This window comes from Chelonia mydas, chromosome 18 (genome assembly GCF_015237465.2).
Source record: "Chelonia mydas isolate rCheMyd1 chromosome 18, rCheMyd1.pri.v2, whole genome shotgun sequence".
NCBI lineage: Eukaryota > Metazoa > Chordata > Testudines > Cheloniidae > Chelonia > Chelonia mydas.
Window position 1 is genome coordinate 6,898,850 of NC_051258.2, and position 21,051 is coordinate 6,919,900.

A 21,051-nucleotide genomic window follows, 5' to 3' on the forward strand; every position below is an offset into this window, starting at 1 on the left:
AGCAGGTAAGTAGGTTAGCTGCTTCCGTTTGTGTTCCGTACATTGTGCTTCTCTGAATTTCCCCTGCAGACTCAGCTAGAGAAGTTATTCTTTGCCCCTTGTTTGTTCTAAATTGTTGCCTAGCGTGGCTGTGTGCTACAGCCCAGAGGTGGCTGCATTTCAGTAGAGCGTGAAGGGAGCTCAGCAGGTAGTCACTGATATGGTGGAAACTTGCTGTGATCCTGTAGGATTAAAGACATACAGTTGTTGTTAAACATGCTTTAAAAATTATTGCTATGGTAGCATCTAGCGGCCCATCTGAGATCACGGCCCTGTTGCCCTGGATGTGGCACAGATGCATAATGAGAGACAGTTGCTGGACTGAAGAGCTTGCAGTTAAAATATCCAACACAGACACAACCCGGAGAGGGGAAAACAGAGGCATGTAGGTCAAGGGACTTGCCCAAGGCCACTCAGCAGGTCACTGGCGGAGCTGGGAGTAGACGCGAGGTCCCCAGAGTCCCTGTCTATTCTAAAATCAATATTAACACTAAGTAGCCGCGTGATGCTGTTTCCTCCCGTGTCAGGCTCCTGGTGTCTGTCGCTGTTTTTCACACAGCTCTCAGTGTCTCCACGCCTCCTGACGGACATACAGGGCTTCTGATCCAGTTAATGGGTTCTTCTCTCTCGTCCTGCCAATACGGGCTGTCCTCAGCCCATCTAGAAGGCAGCCGTGAGCGGAGGAAGGTTAAGAGGCGGGGCGGTGGCGCTAGGCGTCAGCTTGACGCTGTTCAAGGATCCAGCAGCAGCTGCAGGCAGCAGGGAGTGACGCAATGAGGGTGGAGGAGATGCTGCCTGCTAAAGGGAAGAGACAGCGATATTGGTCAGCCGGCTGCCTCGGGATCTCGCCCGGTCAGCACAGCCAGCGTGTGTCCCCGGCCCGGTGCACGCTGCAGTGCAGAGGAAGGTGGGCATGTGGCTGCAGGGAAGGCTCTCTGGATGCCAGGGGAGGATTGAACAGGGAGCTGCGGTGATGGGTCCCTTGCCAGGCCCGGAGAGAGGGGTCTGATTTCTGTGCTGGCATGCGTTGTAGGCTTTTCCCCGAGGAGAGCAGGACACTTGGCTTTTCTCTAAAGGTACGTGAGGGGGTAGGTGCCCCTTCCCGGGAGAGTGGATGGCCGCAGCAGCAGAGGCTGCGGGGAAAGTGTATACCCTGCCGTCCAGTGCTGACCGTCCAGGTAGCTGTAATGGCAGCCATTGCTAGGCCCCCTGCCACTGCTGGGTAGGGACTTACTCCTTTGGTGTTCAGGGGAAGGGCATCCAATAGGGGACTGTGTTGCTGGGCCCGCAAGGGGGCCAAAAACTGGGGAAAACGGAACCCTCCCTGGTGGGTCTGTTTTGCCGACAGATTGGAAAGTGGGGACAAGTGAGACAAGGCCTGACTGGAGGGCCGAATGCAAGGCCTAGCCCACTCGGCAGGGAGACACCATCCCAGATTTGGCTCAGGCCATTGGCGGTGATGTAGTGGGAATTTTCTGTGGTATTTTTGTGAGGTGGGGTGGAGTGGGGAGCTGATGTGTGCCTCAGTTTCCCCTATATTTTGCATGGCGGGTGGAGGGAAGGTCTAGGTTTGCTCTCTGGGCAGCTAGGAGACATAGGGGTGTGTGTGTGTGTGTGTGTCACTTAGCTGTCTGAGCCTCAATGAGTCATTAAAAAGGACTGTCTGAGACCCACCCCTTGTCAATGGAAAACCCAAGGTGACGAAGAGAAACCCAATCACCAGAACACTAGCAATCAGGGAGATGGATTTCCCAACCTATCAATAGGGAAGATAAGCAAAGACCCCCAGCTCAAGAACGAAAGACTGGAAGGTGCCAGGTGTTTGTGCGGAGGCGGTAGGGGATAAAGTGCTGGCTTCTCACCTGGAAACTGGCTAAGGAGGTCAGCCAGAGTCTGAACATGGGGCTTGACTCATTACAGCTGGTCTGGACTGACCAGGACGGACTGAGCTTTAACCTTCATTTCCCTGCACTGCCCTAAGAGCTTTCGGATTGTGCGTGCCAGGGGACTAAGGCATGGCTGCCTGTGTCCCTGTATGGTGTCAAGTATCAGGGGGTAGCCGTGTTAGTTTGTATCCACAAAAACAACAAGGAGTCCGGTGGCACCTTAAAGGCTAACAGATTTATTTGAGCATAAGCTTTCGTGGGTACGAAAGCTTATGCTCAAATAAATCTGTTAGTCTTTAAGGTGCCACCGGACTCCTTGTTTTTGTGTCACTGTAAATACTCTGGGAGCATTGCACCCTGAAAGGCTCCTCCCGCAGGAGTCTGGCTTGGCTGGCTTCGCTGCCGGGAGCCGTGTTGAGAAAGTAGGATTGCTGGTGCCACCGGACAAAGTAAAAAGAACAGGAGGACTTGTGGCACCTTAGAGACGAACAAATTTATTAGAGCATAAGCTTTCGTGAGCTCCAGCCCACTTCATCGGATACATACGGTGAGCTGTAGCTCACGAAAGGGTATGCTCTAATAAATTTGTTCGTCTCTAAGGTGCCACAAGTCCTCCTGTTCTTTTTACGGATACAGACTAACACGGCTGCTACTCTGAAACCTGGACAATGTAGGAGGCTGTGGGTCTGCCCCCTGCAGATCTGTGTGGGTCCCGCCCCCCACTACAGGCCAGGGCGTAGACCTGGCCTTGTGACTCGGACGCTTCCCCTGACATTTTATTTACTTAATCAAACCAGGCCCAGGCTGTCAGTCCGAGCTTTAAGCCTAGTGCTGGGACAGTCCACCCACCGCCCTCCTGATTTAAAGCGGAGATGTTAGTGTGTTAGTCCAGGCTATGTGGGGCTGGTCCAGGCTAGCCCTTCATCCAGGTTAGGTTTGGATGCCTCCTGCTTGCGGTGAGCCATGTTCTGTGATGCGAAGGCATGACAGGGGGTGGATGTAGACTCTGCTTATTTCACTAGTTCCGTGATGGAGATTTGAACCTGGATTGTGGCTTCCCTGCAGGGTTGGGGAGAGGCTGGGTATGTTAATTCAGTGCACTATTTAGTGGCCCCAGATGCTGCTTTAATAGTCGTTCAGATAATACCGTGGGGAGAGGGCACAAGGCGCAAATGTGTTTGTGTCTGGAGACTTTATAACCCAGCCCCCTGCTCCGCAGGTCTGAGTTCATGGCCGGGTCTGTCCAGTTAGGTCATGGTCCTGCAGGGCTGGGAGAGCCAGAAACCTTCAATGATGCCCCCCGGGGAGGGGGCTGCGGGGTCACCACGACACTCCATCAGCTGCTGTCTGGGAAACAGCTGATCTTGCTTGCTACTCTCAGACATCCTGTTCCACCACTCCCACTCCAGCCCCCCCTCCCCTTTCCTCAAGGTCCAGCACAGACCTGCCTCCCCTCCAGTACGGATGGAAGCCCCCCCCTTCTTGCACTGAGTTTTAAAAATTCTTAACCCCTTCTGTGCTGAATGATGGGCCCGGTTTGTCTGGCAAATCAGCGGACGTCCCTGGGACAGCCTGTTGTTGCCTGCTTCAGATGGCAGATGGGCTTAGGGGATGTGAGGAGGTGCTGGCGCCAGTTTGGCTGCTTACATGAATCTCCAAGAGGATGGACCGTTAGACTGGAATCTTGCAAGGGGGAGGTTTTTTCTCTGTCTTTTGGCCCTTCTGCTGCCATCTGGCACCTGGGAGCCCAGTGCTGGAGCTGGCACATGTGAAAAATAATGGAGGGGCGGAGAGGGACACCATTAATGGAGCGCTTCCAACCTCAAGGGTTAGACTGAAGTTTTGGCTGAAGGTTCTTTATCCAAACCTGTTTGCCCAGCCCTGCTGGGTATAGGGAGGGTGCTGTTCGTTTGGGTTACAGTAGTGCTTGAAATCAGGGCTGTGTTGTACCCAGGACTGTACAGACATACTGGGAGCCAGTCCCTGCTGCTAAGAACTTGCAGTTTAGTGGCAGAGAAAGAAAGTATTATCCCCCCTTTACAGGTGGGAAACTGAGGCACAGAAACAAAGTGATTAGCCCACAGTCACGCGGGCAATCTGTGTCAGAGCTGAGCAGTGACTCTTGTTCTTCTGAGTGCCAATCCAGTGCCTTTAACCTTGGTGTTGTGAAATCTGAGCATGTTGGTTCCTCGCTGTATCTGAGACCCCATCCTGGACCCTTGTCCTGACTGGTGTCAGAGGCCACCAGCAAAGCTTGTGTCTGGAGAAGGATCTTCACAAGAGAGGAACTTGGTTCGCAAGCTCTTTGGGGCTGAGACAGCCTCAGTTACCTGTCTGCAGCACCAGGCGTGCTGGTGTTAAGGCCTTTAGGTTTTAGCATAATACTGGGAAGAACCAAGGCGGAAGGTAGGTTCCAGCCCTAAGGAGCTAACAAGCTTGAAAAGAGAAGTGCGGGGGGAAAAGAGAACTGATTCATGAGAGAGAGAGAGAAAGCCCAGGGGAGGAGGTAGCGAGCACAGTGCAGTGAATGGGGAAGGGATGCCCTGTGCGGGGAAAGGTGTGCAGGGAGAGTAGAGGAAATAGGCTGAAAGCAGCCAAGGGGGAAGAAAAGGACACCAGAACGAGAGAGTGAAGCAGCGGGCGAGTGGGCATGTGAGAGACGCGGTGTGGGGGTGGCGTGCTGGGAACTGGCACGACGGAGACCTGCAGTGTAACTGGATGGCATGAGCGCTGGGTGTCAGCTCTGAAGCCTGGTGGGTGCACGTCTAGCCAGCCCTGCTTAGGGGCTTGGCCCTTGAGAGCTAAAAGCCGTGGGCCTCTATTGTTGCAGTTTACGGGGCAATGCTAGGAGCTGGAAGCAGTAGGAGACTCACTAACCTTTTACATGGACCAGCCACTGGAGGGGGACAGAGACCCATTGTGTCTTAGTGCGAATTGCCTGGGCACGTCACCCCCTCTTGGTGCAGTTTAGCTGTGGAGGATCCCAGTCTGTAGCCAGGTCTGCAACCAAGCGATTCGGGTGTGGCCATTGCATTTGCTCACAACTGGCCCTTGCTATTCAGGTTGGTGGACCTGGACTTGCTCAGCTCTTAGCGATAGCGCATAGCTTCCCCCAGCCATCCCCGTAAACTGGCTGGCTATTCTGCTTGTCTGACCACTCACAGCCTTCTTCCTGCCCTAGGTTCCTGACGGTGGTCAGCAATGGGGACGTTGTGGGCAGCTCCCCCATTGGGACTCGGACCCGCAACTGGAAAAGGAAGAGCATCCGGCGAGGTAGGGTTCTGATGCCTCTTTGAGCTGGATGGGATGGATGGAAATGACTCTGGATTCCTTCCAAGAGACTCGTGTGTTGTTCGATCAGCTTCGGCGTGCCCTGGAAATGCTGGGATTCCCGCCTCCCCCACACAGATGGAAAAACACGGCTTCCCCATCCCAAATCCTGGCTCTGTTTAAACACTAAAACAGCCCTTTGGTCAGGCGGGTGACTGGGCATGTTTGGGACCATGATGGATAATAACTTAGACTTCAGTGTAGCAGTTACCATGCCATACATAGGGTGTTGAGAACTTGATGGGTTGAAATTGGAGAAGTGTTTGATCCAAAGGACCGATCCAAATTTTGGGTGTTTGGGGATCAGCACTTGGACCTAGATCTGGATTTCACAGCTGGCCTCAATTTGTCTCTTATCTGGGCCAAGCCTCCTGAGCTAAAGGCTCCCTAATTTTGGATTGAGATGCACACTTTGTAGCCCTGGCCTGTTGCTCCTTAGAAAGGAGCCAGGGTCAAGTCATAAAACTCAGATACAGATTTTTGAGCTCTCCCTGCAGAGGCTTCAGAGAGAGGGGCCAGGATCTAGCTTTGCCACTGAGGCACAAAAGGCACTGAGAGCAGTACGCTGAAGGTTGGCTCTGAAACATCAGGTGTTCCAGACAAGACCCACTATTCATTGTGTTCTGGTTGCACTCAAGAGGTCCCTTGTGGTAGGCCCTGTGCAGATACCCCGTGAGAGAGAGTCCCGGCCCAGAGTTGACAATCTAAATAGGCAGAGCAGGAAGAACAGTCCCAGAGATGAAGTGACTTGGCTGCCGGGTCAGTGGTTGAGGCAGGCATAGGGCCCAGGTGTCATGACTCCCAATCTAGTACCCTACCCACTGGCTCATGCTGCCACGAGTCAAAGCGGGGTGTAGCTGAAGCTCATGGTGAGTTCTCTGCTGGTTTCAGGTTCCTCTCCACAGCTTGCCCTGTGTTGCTTTTCGTTCCAGGTGGACGGTTTGAGTTCCCGGCCCTGGAGGAAGATGTGATCTATGATGACGTCCCATGTGAAAATCTGGACTCGGATCAGTACGGTATGGAACCACCCAGAATTACTGCTCTGAGCAGAGGTGTCTTTCATGCCCTCCCACAGGCTGTCTTTGCCTCTCTTTCTTATCTACTTCCTCCCCTGCCTCTGTCAGCTCTGTCCTTTCTCTCACAGCCCTGCCCATCCAAGGATCTTGGAGCTCTTACATGAGTGTTGGGAGCTGGGTAGGTGCGAGCTCCATTTTACAAATGGGGAAACCGGGGCACAAAGGTGACGTGACTTGCTCCAAGGTGGCATGGTGATTCTGTGGTAGAGGTGGGAGTAGAACCCAGGAGTCCTGACTCCCAGTACCCTGCTCTAACAAGGCCATTTCCCTGCCTCCTTCAGGAGTACCCTGGCCTTTTAGAAGCCACTGTTGGCCTGTTGATTACTTGCGGCTGTTGAGTCCTTTCAGCCTGCTTGGAGCTAAATCAGAATCTCTCTGGAAGGAAAGGGCCAGGTCATCAGTTGGGGTAATTAGTGTAACTCTACTGATGCCAATGAAGCAACGTTGAGTATCTGCCTTGCTGTCTCCTGTCCACCCCTGCAGAGCTGCCGATGGACTGTAGAGGAAGAGGCCCTTTGTGGCAGGTGGGGCGTGACTAGGATTTTACCTCCTCTCTGTGCCACTTTAAAGACATTCCTGGGTAGGGGAAGGGATAAAGCAATTGGCTTTTCATGCCCTCAAAATCCAACAGCTCTGGGTCTGTACCCATAACCAGCCTGAGCCGTACAGGGCTGGGTGGGCACCAGGAAGGGAAAGGGGGACCCTGCATTTCATTGCACTGAATTCACAAACCCCTGCTTCCTGGGAGATGGGAGTGCGCGGTGGCTTCAAGACCGGAGGACGCAAGGAAGAGGCTATTTGGAGATGGTTGTGTGAGGTCGTGAGGGCCTCTTAGGCCATATCTACCCTACAGCTTATGTCGGCAGAACTTCTGCTGCTCAGGGGGGAGAATAAACCACCCCCCTGAGCGAAGCGCTGGACAGCGCTGTCGGCAGGAGAGCTTCTGTCGCCGACACAGCTACCGCCGCTCACTGGAGTAGTTAAACCGAGAGGAGAGTTCTCTCCCGTCCGCTTAGGGCAGCTACATTAGAGAGCTTACAGCGGAGCAGCTGCAAACTCTCCAGGGTAGCCGTGCCCTTAGAGTGATGGCTCCCTCCCTCTTCGTTTGATGTGTTGTTGTAGGCGTGTTGCTGCCAGGTTATTAGGGAGACAAGGCGGGTGAGGTCACATTGTTTATCTTCTCGTGGTGAGAGAGACCAGCTTTCTAGCTTATCCAGAGCTCTTCTTCAGTCTGGGAAAGGCCCTCCGAGCGTCACAGCGAAATACAAGGTGGGATGAATATTTAGCATAAGTAGTTAGCGCATATTTCTAGGGAGCAGTCAAGGTGAAGTGGCTAGTTAGCGCGTCTCCAGTCATGGGGGGAGGGAAAAGATTGTTGTAATAAGCTATAAGTCCAGGTTCTCTTTTCGGTCCCTGATTTTTAGTGTCTAGCAAAGTTTAAATTTAAACTCCCAGGCTCATCGTTTGAAGGTGCTGTGCAGGTTTCCTTTGAGGATGAGGACTGAGAGGTCAGATATAGAGTGATCGTTTTGTGAACGATGTTTGCCCCTGAGTGGTTTTGTCTTTTATCACTTTCCTGTTCGAGTTCGTTCGAGAGCGTAGTGACTGTCTGGTTTCACCCCCATCGTTGTTGTTGGAGTGTTGTCAGTTCCCTGCCATCACTTTCTGTGCTGGGTAAGCTCTAATTGAGGTCTGAAGCATGGCCTAGGGGCTAGAGCAGTGGGCCGGGACTTGGGAGATTTGGGGCAATTCCTGGCTCTGCCACAGTCTCTGTGTGTGACCATAGGCAAGTCACTTAGGGCTGAATGCTCAAAAGGAGTTAGACCTTGACCCTGAGCATCGCCAGGCATAATTTTAGGTGCCTGGAAAAATCATGGTGATTCCCAAAGCCTGAGTCAGACGTCTACACTTCTGTACAACGCATGGGGAGAGCTGGGCGCCTTTGACTGCAATTCACACACGTCGGGGAGCTGCCTAAGCGAGTCAGTGGCAGATGACGACCGGAGCGGTGGGAGATTTAGGCTCCCAAGTCAAGGCTGCAGGGAAGTGCCTATTTCTGCTGAGCAATTCTGAAGCCAGGAACTCTCTTCAGAGTTAGGCGCCTTATGCCATTTTGGGGGTGGGGGCATGTCACCCACCTTACAGCTCTTAGCCCAGTGATTAATGCCCTCACCTGGGATGTGGAATACCCAGCTTCAATTGCCCTCTCCGCCAGAGGGGCAGAGAGGATTGGAACAGGGGTCTCCCAGCTCTAACCACGGAGCTATGGGATATTCGGATGGAGGCTCCCCCCATCTCGCCGGTTAAAGCAGGCCTGCTGTGGAGAAATAATGACGGAGTGGTTGAAGCAGGAGGACAGGACCGGGGGGTCTCCCATCTGGATGCCCAAACCACTGGGTGACAGAGACATTCTCCCTCTCACAATGACCCTAAGAAGCTCCTCTTCCTCCTGCCAGGTTTTGAAAGGGCCCAATCTGATAGGTGGGCTCAGGGGGTGCCTACTAGACAGAGCCCTGCACGCCTGTCTTCCCTGGGTTGGGGGTCACGCTGGGTCGTAGGTGGGGGATAGGCATCCGGACAGAGAGAGACACGGGGGCTGAGGGAACTTTTACCTTGACAGGTTAGGGGCTGAGTGAGTTTAGGTGCCTAAAATAGGGACTTATGCCCCAAAGTTCTTATGAGCATCCTAGCCCTTACCCTGTCTCAGTGTCCCGTCTGTGAAAAGGGTAAGGGGGCAAGAATTCATTTACCCCTCTCCCTTTTGTCTCTGTTATCTATTTGGATTGTAAGCTCGGGGGCCAAGGACGGTCTGTACGTACAGGTATGTCTGTGCGGCAAGCAGCAGCCCACAGTTGGGAATCTCAGAGCCCGAGTCCCCAGACTCAGGCTTGCGCTAATGGTGCTAAAAATGGCTGTGAGGACAGTTCACGCTGTGAAACCCACACCCCTTCCCAAGGCTTCAGAGCCCAGGCCTCAGCCCCAGGCTGAATGTCTACACGCCATTTTTAGGACCAGAGCCCCGTGAGCCTGAGTCCATTGCCCGGGGCTCTGAGACATGCGGCTGCCTGTCATGTGGGCGTACCCTATCTGGTACTGTACTACACGTGATGATGATGACGAACACTCCTTCATCTCCATCCACACTTCCTTTGCCCCTTGATGGAAAGCTCAGGAGGTGGAAATGCAGGTTAATTTCGCAATCGTCTCATGACTGCTGCAGTGATTGTGGGTTTTTTTGCTCCTCCATGGCCAGTTGCACTGGTTAGCCAAAACCAAATCCTCTTCTAGGGAGTTGTTTATCTTTTTGTTTAATAATAGCCTGATGACTGGAATCCTGTGTTAGCTGTCAGTTTAAAATGTCTGTCTGCCTGCATTCCTTCCAGTGCATCTCCTCCTCCTCCTGCCAGCCTGGATATGGAACGCAGGTCCCTCCCTGGCTTTAGGAGTGGATGTTCTGACAGTGGAAAAAATCCAGCTGTGTGGAACTGAGCTTTACCACTGGACAGAAGAGCAAGAGACCATCAAAATTTTAGCCTATGGATAGTGCTGTACATTGCAAACGTTAGCGGTCGCCTTGATGTCAGCCTTGGTCTCCATCTCTGGGCCAGAGGAGCAAGGCTGATGGGTTGCCAATTCTGTCACCTGCTTCTGCAAGTAGACGTGTAAATATGGCCATATTTACAGAGTGGGGGACTCTAGCCTAGGACGTGGGGACTCTGGAAGAGGTTTTGCGGGGGTGTGGTGGGTAATCAGCTGAACATGAGCTCCCAGGGCGATGCTGTGGCCAAAACGGCAAATACAATCCTGTAATGCATCAAGAGGAGGCTATTTTCTCTCTGGATTTGGCACTGGTGCGACCGCTGCTGGAATACCATGTCCAGTTCTGGTGTCCACAATTCAAGATGGATGTTGATAAATTGGAGAGAGGTCAGAGAAGAGCCATGAGAATGATTCAAGGATTAGAAAACCTGCCTCAAGGAGCTCAATCTATTTAGCTCAACGAAGAGACGGTTAAGGGGTGAGTTGGTCACAATCTGTAAGCACCTACAGATATTTAATAATGGGCTCTTCAATCTAGCAGAGAAAGGTCCAACATGATCCAATGGCTGGAAGCTGAAGCTAGACAAATTCAGACTGGGAATAAGGTGTAAATTTTTAATGGTGTGAGTAATTAACCATTGGAACAATGTACCCAGGGTCATGGGTTCTCTATTGCTAACAATTTTTAACTCAAGATCGGATGTTTCTCTAAAAGATCTGCCCTAGGAATGGTGTTGGGGGAGGTCTCTGACCTGTGTTATACCTGTGTTGTGATCAGGATGGTCTCATCTGGCCTTGGAGTCTAGGGATGATGGAGGAACTGTGGGGATCTTTCTCGCTGTTCCAACAGGTGGGAAGGGCTCACCAGAGACAAGGAAATGCAAACAAGAGGTGAAATTCTGGCCTGACTGGAGTCAATGGGAAGTGTTGCTGTTGAGTTCATTGGAGGCAGGAGGTCAGCCAAGCTCAGGGAGCTGAGAATGGTGTGGCTGGCCTCTAAGGCCTGTCCCTTCAGCCTGCTGAATGAAAGCTGCACGTCTTTGTGTTGTGCCTCAACTGAGAAGAGCAGATCTGGGTTTAAATATGGCCACATGTGCTGGGGCAAGCTTGGAGGAGGAACGGGCCCAGCAGTGCCATGGTAACTCGGGGCCAAGGTTCTGAAAGGTCCTGGTATTTGAGGCTCGGTGGAATCAGCTGGGATGGAAGACCAAGGGGCCTGGCCATCTTCTGCCGTAGCAGGCTCAGAGATGATGCAGGTATATGTCTGTCTTTCACCAGAGACCTGCATCTACAGTAAAGGAATAAGCAGATCTGGGTCCGGTGAAGGCAGGCATATTTCTTCGCTTGGCTACTCTGGTTCTTGTGCAACTAAAGGCGAGATTCCTGTGGTTCCACAACGCACGAGACACTGAACAGAGGCAGCGTGGGCCATAAGGAAAGCTGGGCCTTGGGGATACGGGCAACTTGCTTGCCAAGGAGAGAATACACCTGGGAATGGATTTTTTTTTTTTTTTTTAAACTCTGAATTGGGCTCACCTTGCTATTGCCTGACTCTGGGGTGGCTGACGCAGCAGCTGGTTGGGGCAGGGGCCGCCCTTTGGTTCTGCGTTTGTACCTCACCGCGCGTGCTGAGGTCGTGATGGGGCTTCGGGGTAGCTACTGCAATGCAAATACGATATAAATAATAATTCTGGCACCACTGCGTTCTACAGTCAGTTGAAAGGGGCTGCACGGCACAGTCCCTGCAGTGTCGCACGGGCTGGGTTTTTATTTCAGACGTGACAGAAATGTGCAAGATCCAGCCCCGAATCCTCTTCCGTGTTACCAAATCTCTCCCTTGGGCTGAAGAGTGGAAACTAGATCAGCTGAAATAGGAAATTGATGGAGGTTTGACAAATGGAAATGGAAAAGCACATTGACAGGCTACAGGAGGAGGAGGAAAGTAGACAAGGTTTAAACACAAATAGTAAATAGGAAGGGGGGAAGAATGGCGCTGTGGTTAGTGGAAGTGTTTTTGCCAACAGCGTTCCCCAGGGTGTGGGAATCTCCCAGCGGTGACACTGATTCCTCTGTGACCTTGGGCAAATCACTTCATCTCTCAGGCCCTCCACTCCCTATCTGTAAAATGGGGTTAATGCTCCTTCCTTGCCCTGCTCTAGTCAGAGCCTCATCTCTTCGGGGAAGGGGCCGTTTGTAGAGAACGGTGGGGTCCCCATCTCCACTGGGTCCTTAGAATCATAGAATCTCAGGGTTTGGAATTGGAAGGGACCTCAGGAGGTCATCTAGTCCCACCCCTGCTCAAAGCAGGACCAATCCCCAATTTTTGACCCAGATCCCTAAATGGCCCCCTCAAGGATTGAACTCACAACCCTGGGTTTAGCAGGCCAAAGCTCAAACCACTGAGCTACCCCTCCCACCCTATTGTGCCGGAAATGAGCAATAATAACGTGCCCCTCTCCCGCCTTCCCTGATCTTCCTTGAGAAATGCTGCCTCTCCCCTGTGCCTGCCCCGGGGGGACCTCTCTGCCTGGGGTCTGCAGACTCCAGCTTAGGATGCATCAGCATTAGCCACCTGTCTGTCCAATTCCAGGAAGAGAATGAAGCCTTCCAACTGTGGCACAGGAGCGCCCTCTGCTGGGCAGCACCGCCCCGCCTGCCCACCCGCCTACTGATACCGGTCTGTGCTGTGCCTCCTGATTCCACAGTTGCTGACCCGGTGGGGAATCCGCTGTCAATCTTTGCAGCGTCCGAGGCTGCTCCTCATGGGTTGTCATGTTCCCCTGGCACTCTCCGGACTTCGCACCTTGCTTTCCATGGGCCCAAGCCCCTCTGCTCCACCCTCTTTTCTCAACTTCCGGTGACTTGTGGCTGGTCTGTCTATGCAACCATCTCCATTCTCAGAGGGAGAGCTGGCTGCTTGGGCAGAACTGCTAGTCCCTGCTGGCCAAGAGCTTAGTCTTGTCCTTTGGGCACGGTGCTCGGAGCATGAATGTTAAGAGGAGAACTGGCCTGACCCACTGGTCACCTTTCCTGAATACAACACCTGGAAACACAGAGGTTGGAGAGAGGGAAAAGGTCACTGAGCCACCTTGTCCCTCTCCACCCTGCCCCAGCCCCCTTGCTGCTTGCAAGATGTCTCCTTTTCTCATCCACTGTCCTGCCTGGTTTGAAGAGATCTAAGCGAGGAGGGTCCCACAAATTTCCTTAGGCAGCGCTCCTCCTCGTTTTCACCCTAGTATGACTGACTGTCACTTGTAGCCATAGATCCAGGAGACTTGCCTAAGTCTGGAGCAATGCCTTCCAAGGCAAGCAAATGCAGCGAGATATCTGGGCCTGGGTCAATCCTGGAAACGGGTGGTGTGGGAGGCCGAGAGGCACACTGTGGGTAATGCTGAATTAATTGGGCAGGTCATGGGTTGAAGCAAATGCCTTTTCCCAAGAGGCAACACCGTAGGCCTTTGCCAATGGTGTTCTGTTCTTTTCCCCGCCCCGACAGGGGCAGACAGAAACCTGATTTACGAGGATGGGGCACATCGGGAAGCCGAAGATCTAGGCTGGAGCTCCAGTGAGTTTGAGAGCTACAGCGAGGATTCTGGCGAAGAGGCCAAGCCTGAGGTGGAGCCTGCCAAACTCAAGGGGTCCTTCCAGCCAAAGGTAATCGGCACACAATGTGCCCTGACAACTGATACAACTGGTCCTGCCTCGATGGCTGGTGTGGGGTGGTGGTGCACTAGTTTGAGATAAAACCTCTGACCTGCTTCTCTCATCAATGATCCAGGGCTGTACTGGTTGGGGGCACTGGATGGCAAACGCTAAATGGTTTGTCGGGCTAATGCCCAGCCGTAAATGTTCGTAGCCCATCCACGGTTAAGGGACTGGTGTATCAATAGCTTGAGGGTAAGCAGCAGACTGGGAGGATGCGAGTGGTGTAACTGTTTCAGATTTGACTCAGTTGAGATATGGGGTGCACTCGGATGGCCTGGGTATGAATCCTTTCAGCTTGAATAATCCCCACTGCCTGGGAGAGGGGAAGGGGACTTAGGTGGACCTGCAGAGACTGTTGCCTAGCGGGCAGAGCATTTTACTGGGAGTCAGGAGATCTGGGTTCTATTCCTGGCTCTGCCTGGGGAGACACTGGGCTAGTCCCTGCCCTTCTGTGCCTCAGTTTCCGCATCTCTAAAATGGGGCTAATGACACTGACTTCCGTTGTAAAGTGCTTTGAGATTTACAGAGGAAAAGCCCCATGTGATAACCAGGTGTTCGAGCAGATAGATGGTGGATGGATTTTTTTTTTTAAAAAAAAATTATTTAACATCTTGGCTAGAGAAATTGAACTGGGATAATAAATTAGCTGCTGGTCTCAGATATTGCCTGGTACTGGGGGAGGCCATTTGTGGCCTTGTTTGAACCAGGATTCTGCACTTGGCTTAGAGATGTCTCGAAGAGCTGCCGTTTCCTAGGAGCTGAGGCTTTGTTCCAGGCTATCGGGGTATGTTGAAATGTCCCTCTTCCCCCCCCCGGCCATGCACGCTAGATCTCGTCCTCTTCGAAGTGGAACCCCTGCAACTAGCTAATGGTTCATGATGCAAACGGTGTGCAGCTGGCTGCAGGGCTGTTCTGGTGTGCTTGGATGCTCATCAATGTGGGGGCAGCAAGAACCTCTGATGGAACACTTTGGGGGCCACCCAGGCCAGTAAGGGGTTCAGTCACCCCCTGCTGTGCAGCTTTGGTTCAGAGCCCTGATGCCAGTAGCTGGCCCACACAAGAAGGTCTCACCCTGGCATCCACCAGCCTTTGCAGGGTGACACCAGCAGCCCTTCCCGTCCCGAGTCTCCCCAAATCTGTCCTCCTTGAGGTCTTAACCACCAGATGCTGACTTTCCCTTCTGGTGCGTCACCCTCAAAGGTGTGAAACTGACCCCTCAGACACAAGCTGACTTTGGCCCCCGCATCCACCAGTGACCAGCGTGGGGTGAAAATAAACAAAAGGTTTATTGCATAGAAAAGCCACCGATTCAGAGATGCCATAGTTACCGAGAAACGTATCTACGGTAGATAAAATCCCGGTGTTTATTTAGAGACAGATCGGTGCTCTGTCTTCTTATCTCATGATGACCAAGTTCAGAACATTATAAGCTTCCATAAAAGACCTTTCTCGATACACATTGCTTACTGTATTATTGTACTATAAATCAGTTCGTTCAACTGCTCATTTTGGGGGTGGGGGGGTTTAAAGCTTCTGTTCTCCTTTTGGGGTGTCTGAACCCGGAGTGTCCTGTTCTCTTCCATGGTGGGTCCTCCCTCCATCATTTAGAACTGACAGACTGCCTCTCAAAGTGATTAGTCTTGAAATCCTACCATGGGCTGGCACCTTCTTGAAAGGGCGCATAGACCTATTACCGGTACTTAATTTGTGGAAGAGGTGTTGGGGCTCAAGCAATTGGGTGCGGGGGTTCAAGCAATTTTTTTTAGTTTCGTAACTGACTTGCCAAGCCCAGAGGTGCTGGGGCTATGGACTGCCAAGCCCCAGCACAAATTAAGCCCTGCCTAAAGGTGTGTTGTCCATCGAGGTTTTTCCTCTGTGATGTCCTGGGGAGATCCTCTCCTGAGTCCAAACCAGGACTGTGGAGCAATCAGAGAGGAGCCATTGCCCCAGAGAATCCCTCCTGGTTTTTACACTGAGCCCAGTGTGTACTGGAGCAGGACTATGGGGTGAAGCCAGCGCTGGACAGACCTCCATGTGGTGCAGACGTGCACAATAAAGCCGTTACACCCGTTCCTGTTGTATGTTGGTGCTTTGAGCTCCCAGTCAGCTGGGATAAGACGCTCCAGCACTCGGACTGTTCCACAGCTCACCTCTGCCTGGGCACTGCGACGGGGGGCGGGACGCAGACTTGGGAGGGGAGAGGGGTTGACCGGGATGGTGGGCACCCGGCAATGCCTCCTGGTGGCTGAGATCTCGCTTGGCACCCTGCATACTGCACGAGCCTGTGCTACCCCTTCCTTCCTTACGCCCCCCGTCCCGCCCTGCAGCCAGGCTCCTGCGTGCGCTTGCCTCTGTCCCGCTTTGCTGTGTGGTCTGGGTGGGACATGCACACTGGGCGGGGCGACTTGCTGGTCAGAGCTACGGAGCACTTGTCTTCATGCAGCAGTGGGGCCGTCCCTTGCCTCCTCTCCCCTTCTACCCCCGTAGCGAGTTCCCCTTGGGCTCAGAGTTGGGGGATGGACTCATGCATCGGGGGCTTTGACATGGGATTGGGACTGTGGAGAGCCCAGTAAATTACTGAACATAGCTGTTGTTGCCTAGCTGGATCTCTAAAGGGGGGAGGCCCAGGACCCACAATCTGGAATGTCCTCCTTCCTGGTGCCTTGGGCGGGGGAGCATCCCTTCTTCGCAGCCCTGCTCCCCCTGCCTCAGAGGAGCTCCAGTAGGTAATGGTGCACCATTGCAGACATGGCCTTGGGATGGGGAGAGCCTGGGCCACCCTTCAGCATAAGACTTCTTGCTATCCTGAGAGGGGGGCTTGAAGCCATTAGATTCCCCCTCGCTCCCCTCCAGGGAGCAGGACAAGAGCTATCCACAGCCCAGAGCTCTCCACCCCCTGGTGGGGATCATGGCAGGCGCTCTCCTCCTTCGGATGGAGGGGACAGGCGGGCCCCACCTGCATTCAGACTGGCTAATCTAGACGGATCACTGGTCCTCTTGTTTTTTCTCTGCCTGTGTTTGGCTGCTTACCTGAATCTCTCTTCTCTGCCTCTCTTCCCGCCTCCTGTTGCTTCTCCTCCTGCCTGATTGCTTGGGGCGCAGCTTTCTCCAGACCTGAATAGGCTAAAGGAGAGATACGCCAGGACAAAGAGGGACATTCTGGCTTTAAGAGTTGGGGGGAGAGACATGCAGGAGCTGAAGCAGAAATACGATTGTAAGGTACTGTCCCTCCTTCAGACTTTTTTCCACCCCCCTTATCGATCCCTCCTGGGTTGCATGCTCTCTCTGCACCGCAGTCTCCCGTCTGCTCTCTCTCTGCTTCGCACAATTGCTTCCATTTTACACCAGGCCCGCTGAACTCAAGTCTGCATGCGTGCCGGGGTGAGATGCTCTTAAAGGGGCAGAGGCGTGTGGAGCAGTGGCGAGAACTGGGAGTCGGTTCTGTTCCTGGTGACTCCCTGGGTACGTGCAAACCCCAGCTCGAGGAGACCTGCCTGCACGAGCTCCGCTCCAGCTAGCGGACTGAACGTAGAAGTGTAGCCGTGGCAATGCAAGTGGCGGGAGGGGCTGGTCGCCCAGAGTACGATCCCGTCCGAGACCCTAGGCATGTACTCAGGGAAGCTAGCGCCTCACCCTGGGGCAGCTGCGCCTCTGTCTTTAGGACGCTAGTTCCACCAGAGCTGGCACGGATCTGTCCCCTCGAGCTCGAAGCGTAGCTACACCCACTGTCTGTGGCCAAGCCCGGTCACCTTCGTGCCTCGGTTTCTGGGAAAACGGGTAGGACGCTTCCCTGCCTCCCCGGGATTCCGTACCGCATGGTTGTGGCTCTGAAAAGTGACTCTCAAAATGGCATTTCCATGTTTGTTTTCTTTCAAAGGAGCTTGGCTTCCAAGTAAAATGATGCGGGAGGCGGGTTTTATCTGCCAGCTCCCTCTCGGATCTGAGCACCTCACCAGGCTCTTTCCTGGTGCATCGTGACCAGTAAAAGTTTCCGCGGATCCAATTTTGCCCTTGGTGACCCCTGTGCAGCCCCGGGGTCACTGCTTGGAAGTTAATTGACAACCCCAGGTGGCCTGGGATCCCGCACCCCCCTCTGCCCGCTGCACTGGCTCCTGCACGACTGCGGGGACTAGAAAGCAGAGGAGCTTTATTTAAGGGCTTGTCTTCCCTGCAGAGTGACTGGGAGTCCTCACCCTGCCCCAAGACCTCTTAACTCCAGTGCGCTGGGGCCGTTAGCTACTAATACGATCCCGCTGCGCAGGTCAGCGTTGTTTCACAGTGCGGCTCCTTGCTCAAGGGAGGAGGCAGACAGCTGGCGTTAACTCCGCCCCACACCGAGTGGCTGAAGTGGGCAGATGAGCCTGATAGGCGCCGGGAGGAGATCTGCTGAGTAAGGAGGTGCCAATTTTGCACAGTCACTTTTCAGGGCAGAACTGCACATGAGTGAGTTGGCGTTTGTAAAACACTTGAAGACACTGGGTGCTCTGGGGAGTGGATCCCATTTAAGAAGGCACCAGCAGTTCCCACGCAGTGATCCGAGAGCAGTACTTCCTATACCTTTAAGAAGTAAACCATGTGTCTTGGATACCTCTGTGGCAAATGCAGGTGATTTTTATATGGAAGCCGTTGTCTATACGTGCAGACTATTGATCACACTTTGTATTAAAGTTTCCTTTATAAGCAGTTTAATCGTTGATTGATTGTTATAGAGCCCAGTTAGTCAATTGGGTGCTTATAACCATCTATTACACCTTCCTTTTTAACTTTATTTTTGTTTTTATATAAAATATAAACACAGAACGAAACCAAACATATGTAAATACAGGCCAAACAGGGAAGTAGCATGTAAATAACAAAATTCAACGTTCATTATTTTTTATAACCTGGAAAAAATCAAAACCAAACCAAAACCCTGAGGTCATGCAGGTCATGGAGTTCATTCAGGGTATCAGATCAGGGACTAAATAGGTCAATGTGAACGTAAGCTATGTTAGCTAATATATACTTAACTGCAGAAATATGCAACCATTTCATGTGTGACCAGGCATCTTCATTCCTCCTCCCTCAAGCATTTCTAGTCGACGGAGTGATTTTTTTTTTCTATGCGTGCGTTACTAAGGTTCACCTGAAAGAGGTCAGTGGTAGAAAATTCCGATTTTATATTGTCGGTCAATTAATTTTGTTTTGATTAACTTTTTGAAGTGATAGTATAATATAAAATATAGCATTTAAAAAAAAAGTCAAAACAAAATTTCGAAATGAAAAATCAAACAGTTTTGTTCTGAAAAGAAGCTTTTTTCTTTTCTTTTCTTTTTTTTTTTTTTTTAAATTCTTGGAACTTTTTTGAGGGTTTTGTCCAAAATGAATTGTTGGTGAAATTGACACGTTTCGGGAAGAGTTTTAACTTTGAAACCGCATTCTCTGACGGAAAATGGGTCTGTCAAGATTTTCCTGACCAGCTCTATTCCATACCCACCAGTGGTGATGGGGCTACAAGTATCTATCTCCTGAACCATCGGGGCTAGATAAAGGTGTCCTGCTCTCAGCAGTGAGTGCGGGTCTGCCCTCTCTCCCTCCCTGATCTCTAGCCCCAGCAGTTTGCAAATAGGACTTTGCACGTGCAGCTGTTGGATTTTCAGGTACAAGTGCAAAGCTTCTGCGTGTGCAAATAGCTATGGTTCACAACTACCAGGGCAGAAGGTGTTGGGGGAGACTGCCAGATGTGGTAAAAACATGTCCCATAAAATTGTTAATGGTGCTTCTGGCTTGAAACTAAGCAGGGTCTTTAGCAGATCAGCACAGTCTTTTCCCCTTCCATCTGCCCACCCTGAGCATCCCTTCCTGCTTTTAATGTTCACGGGATATCTAACACTCAAGCCTGGTCCGAATGTGATGGGTCACTACAGGGCAGATTTGCTGTCCCATTTGGATGGCGATGTGCCCCTTGTTGAAGTTCCCAGCAGGCTGCCTTCCCTACAGCCTCTTGTGCAGGGGATGGGGAGTAGGCCTAGCTGGGGTACACTATGCTCCATCTACCCTCAGCTGGCACATGATGCCCTGGAGACGGTTGCCAGGTCCCCTGTGAGCAACCCCCTGTGAGAACATGTTGCTTCACCATGAACCTGCTCTTCCCACCTTCCCTACGGGTGGGATGCTGGCCCTTTTAATGCATTGGACAGATCCAAGTGAGGGTCGCATGCCAAAGGGTGGGGGAGCTCCTGAAGGGAGAGGCGTTAAAGGGAAGTCGTCAAGTCAGTAGGATTGCTTGCGTGCAGCTGGCTGGCGACACGTTCCTGTGGCCAGAGCTGGGCCGGGGCTGGTCCCAGAGGGGAGGCGGTAAAGACACCAGAGCGCTGCTGTTGTCTAGTCAGATTGGAAATGCCAGAAGAGGAGGTGGGCAGGCTAGCGTGCCCGATCGGCAGATTGGGAAAGAGAGTGTTTGATCCCGTCTGCATCTGGCCAGGCGGGCAGGGACATCTGCTGGTGGTTTGGCGGTGCATGTGGAGTTGGTTCTTGGAGCTCAGTCCAGTCCCATAGCGGACTGTTTGGCTGGTAGGCTCAGCAGAGAGGCCAAGGACAGACAGGGCCCTGGAGACTGGCTCCTCTCTCCACCCTGGAGCTAGTGCCTTCATTGAGCACATTGGCAGGATATGGGGGGGAGCCTTGCATTGCTGCTGCCCTGCCCCGTGTGTAAACAGGACTTCAGGCACCGGGGCCGTCCATCAGCAGCCGCAAAGGGTTTGATCGGCCTAACCTCACTCCTGTTGAAGCCAGCCGGAGTTCTGCCCTCTGCTTTGACAGGAGCAGAGTTGGCCAATGCCGTGCGCGTCTGACCATCCCCTCCCCATTACTAAATTCACAAGTTTAAACCAAAAAAGTTGCATTTCCTCTTTTTCGGAGATGGAAAAGATCAGAACTTGCTGCAAGAAACTGCTCGGGCTCCTATGATGGTATCACCACCAGGACTCTCTCTAGGTATATAGATCGCACTTTATACTCACGTTTCATCTCCGAAGGGTTAAGAGATGCTTCAGGAAATGCCTGTCAGTTGTTCCAGATTGCTAGAGAGACCTTACGTTGAGAGACTGCTTATAAACTATCTAGAAGACTATCTAGCGCTGTGCTCCAAGCCAGCTGTAGCATGTACGACTCATGCCTGGAACACGCGAATAACATCTCTGAATAATTTAACCCTTTACAAAGGGATCCTTAATATAAAGTGTGGCTTATTATTTTTTTTAAAGTTGCTATTGGAAGAAATTATTCAGATTCTTTCAAAGCCATTTCTTTAGGGCCAAGAGGGTGGTCGTTTTCGGTAGCTCCTGTTTAATACCTGAGTGTTGGTTTTGAACGAACGCCTTTTCTCTCCCTCCATGCCCCCCCCGTGAAGCGTGATAGCGGTTGGCATGGGGAGGAGGTGCTGCTCTTGTGTCTTGGACGTAGAACCGTTACTAGCAAAGGGGCAGGGAGCGTGG

At 52.4% G+C, this 21,051-nt stretch overlaps 1 protein-coding gene across 7 annotated transcripts in view; it reads left to right on the top strand.

The window, feature by feature from the left end:
* ARHGEF10L (Rho guanine nucleotide exchange factor 10 like) overlaps window positions 1-21,051 on the top strand; it is a 186,700-nt gene that overhangs the window by 81,116 nt on the left and 84,533 nt on the right. For 4 of the 7 annotated variants that reach the window (XM_043531742.1, XM_037881154.2, XM_043531743.1 and 1 more), the window contains 4 exons: window positions 5,107-5,198; window positions 6,188-6,271; window positions 13,368-13,525; window positions 16,679-16,795. In XM_043531742.1, coding sequence (XP_043387677.1) covers window positions 5,107-5,198; window positions 6,188-6,271; window positions 13,368-13,525; window positions 16,679-16,795 — 451 coding nt within the window. The remainder of the gene's footprint in view (window positions 1-5,106; window positions 5,199-6,187; window positions 6,272-13,367; window positions 13,526-16,678; window positions 16,796-21,051) is intronic. The other 3 variants (XM_043531746.1, XM_043531744.1, XM_043531745.1) reach the window with 1 other exon arrangement.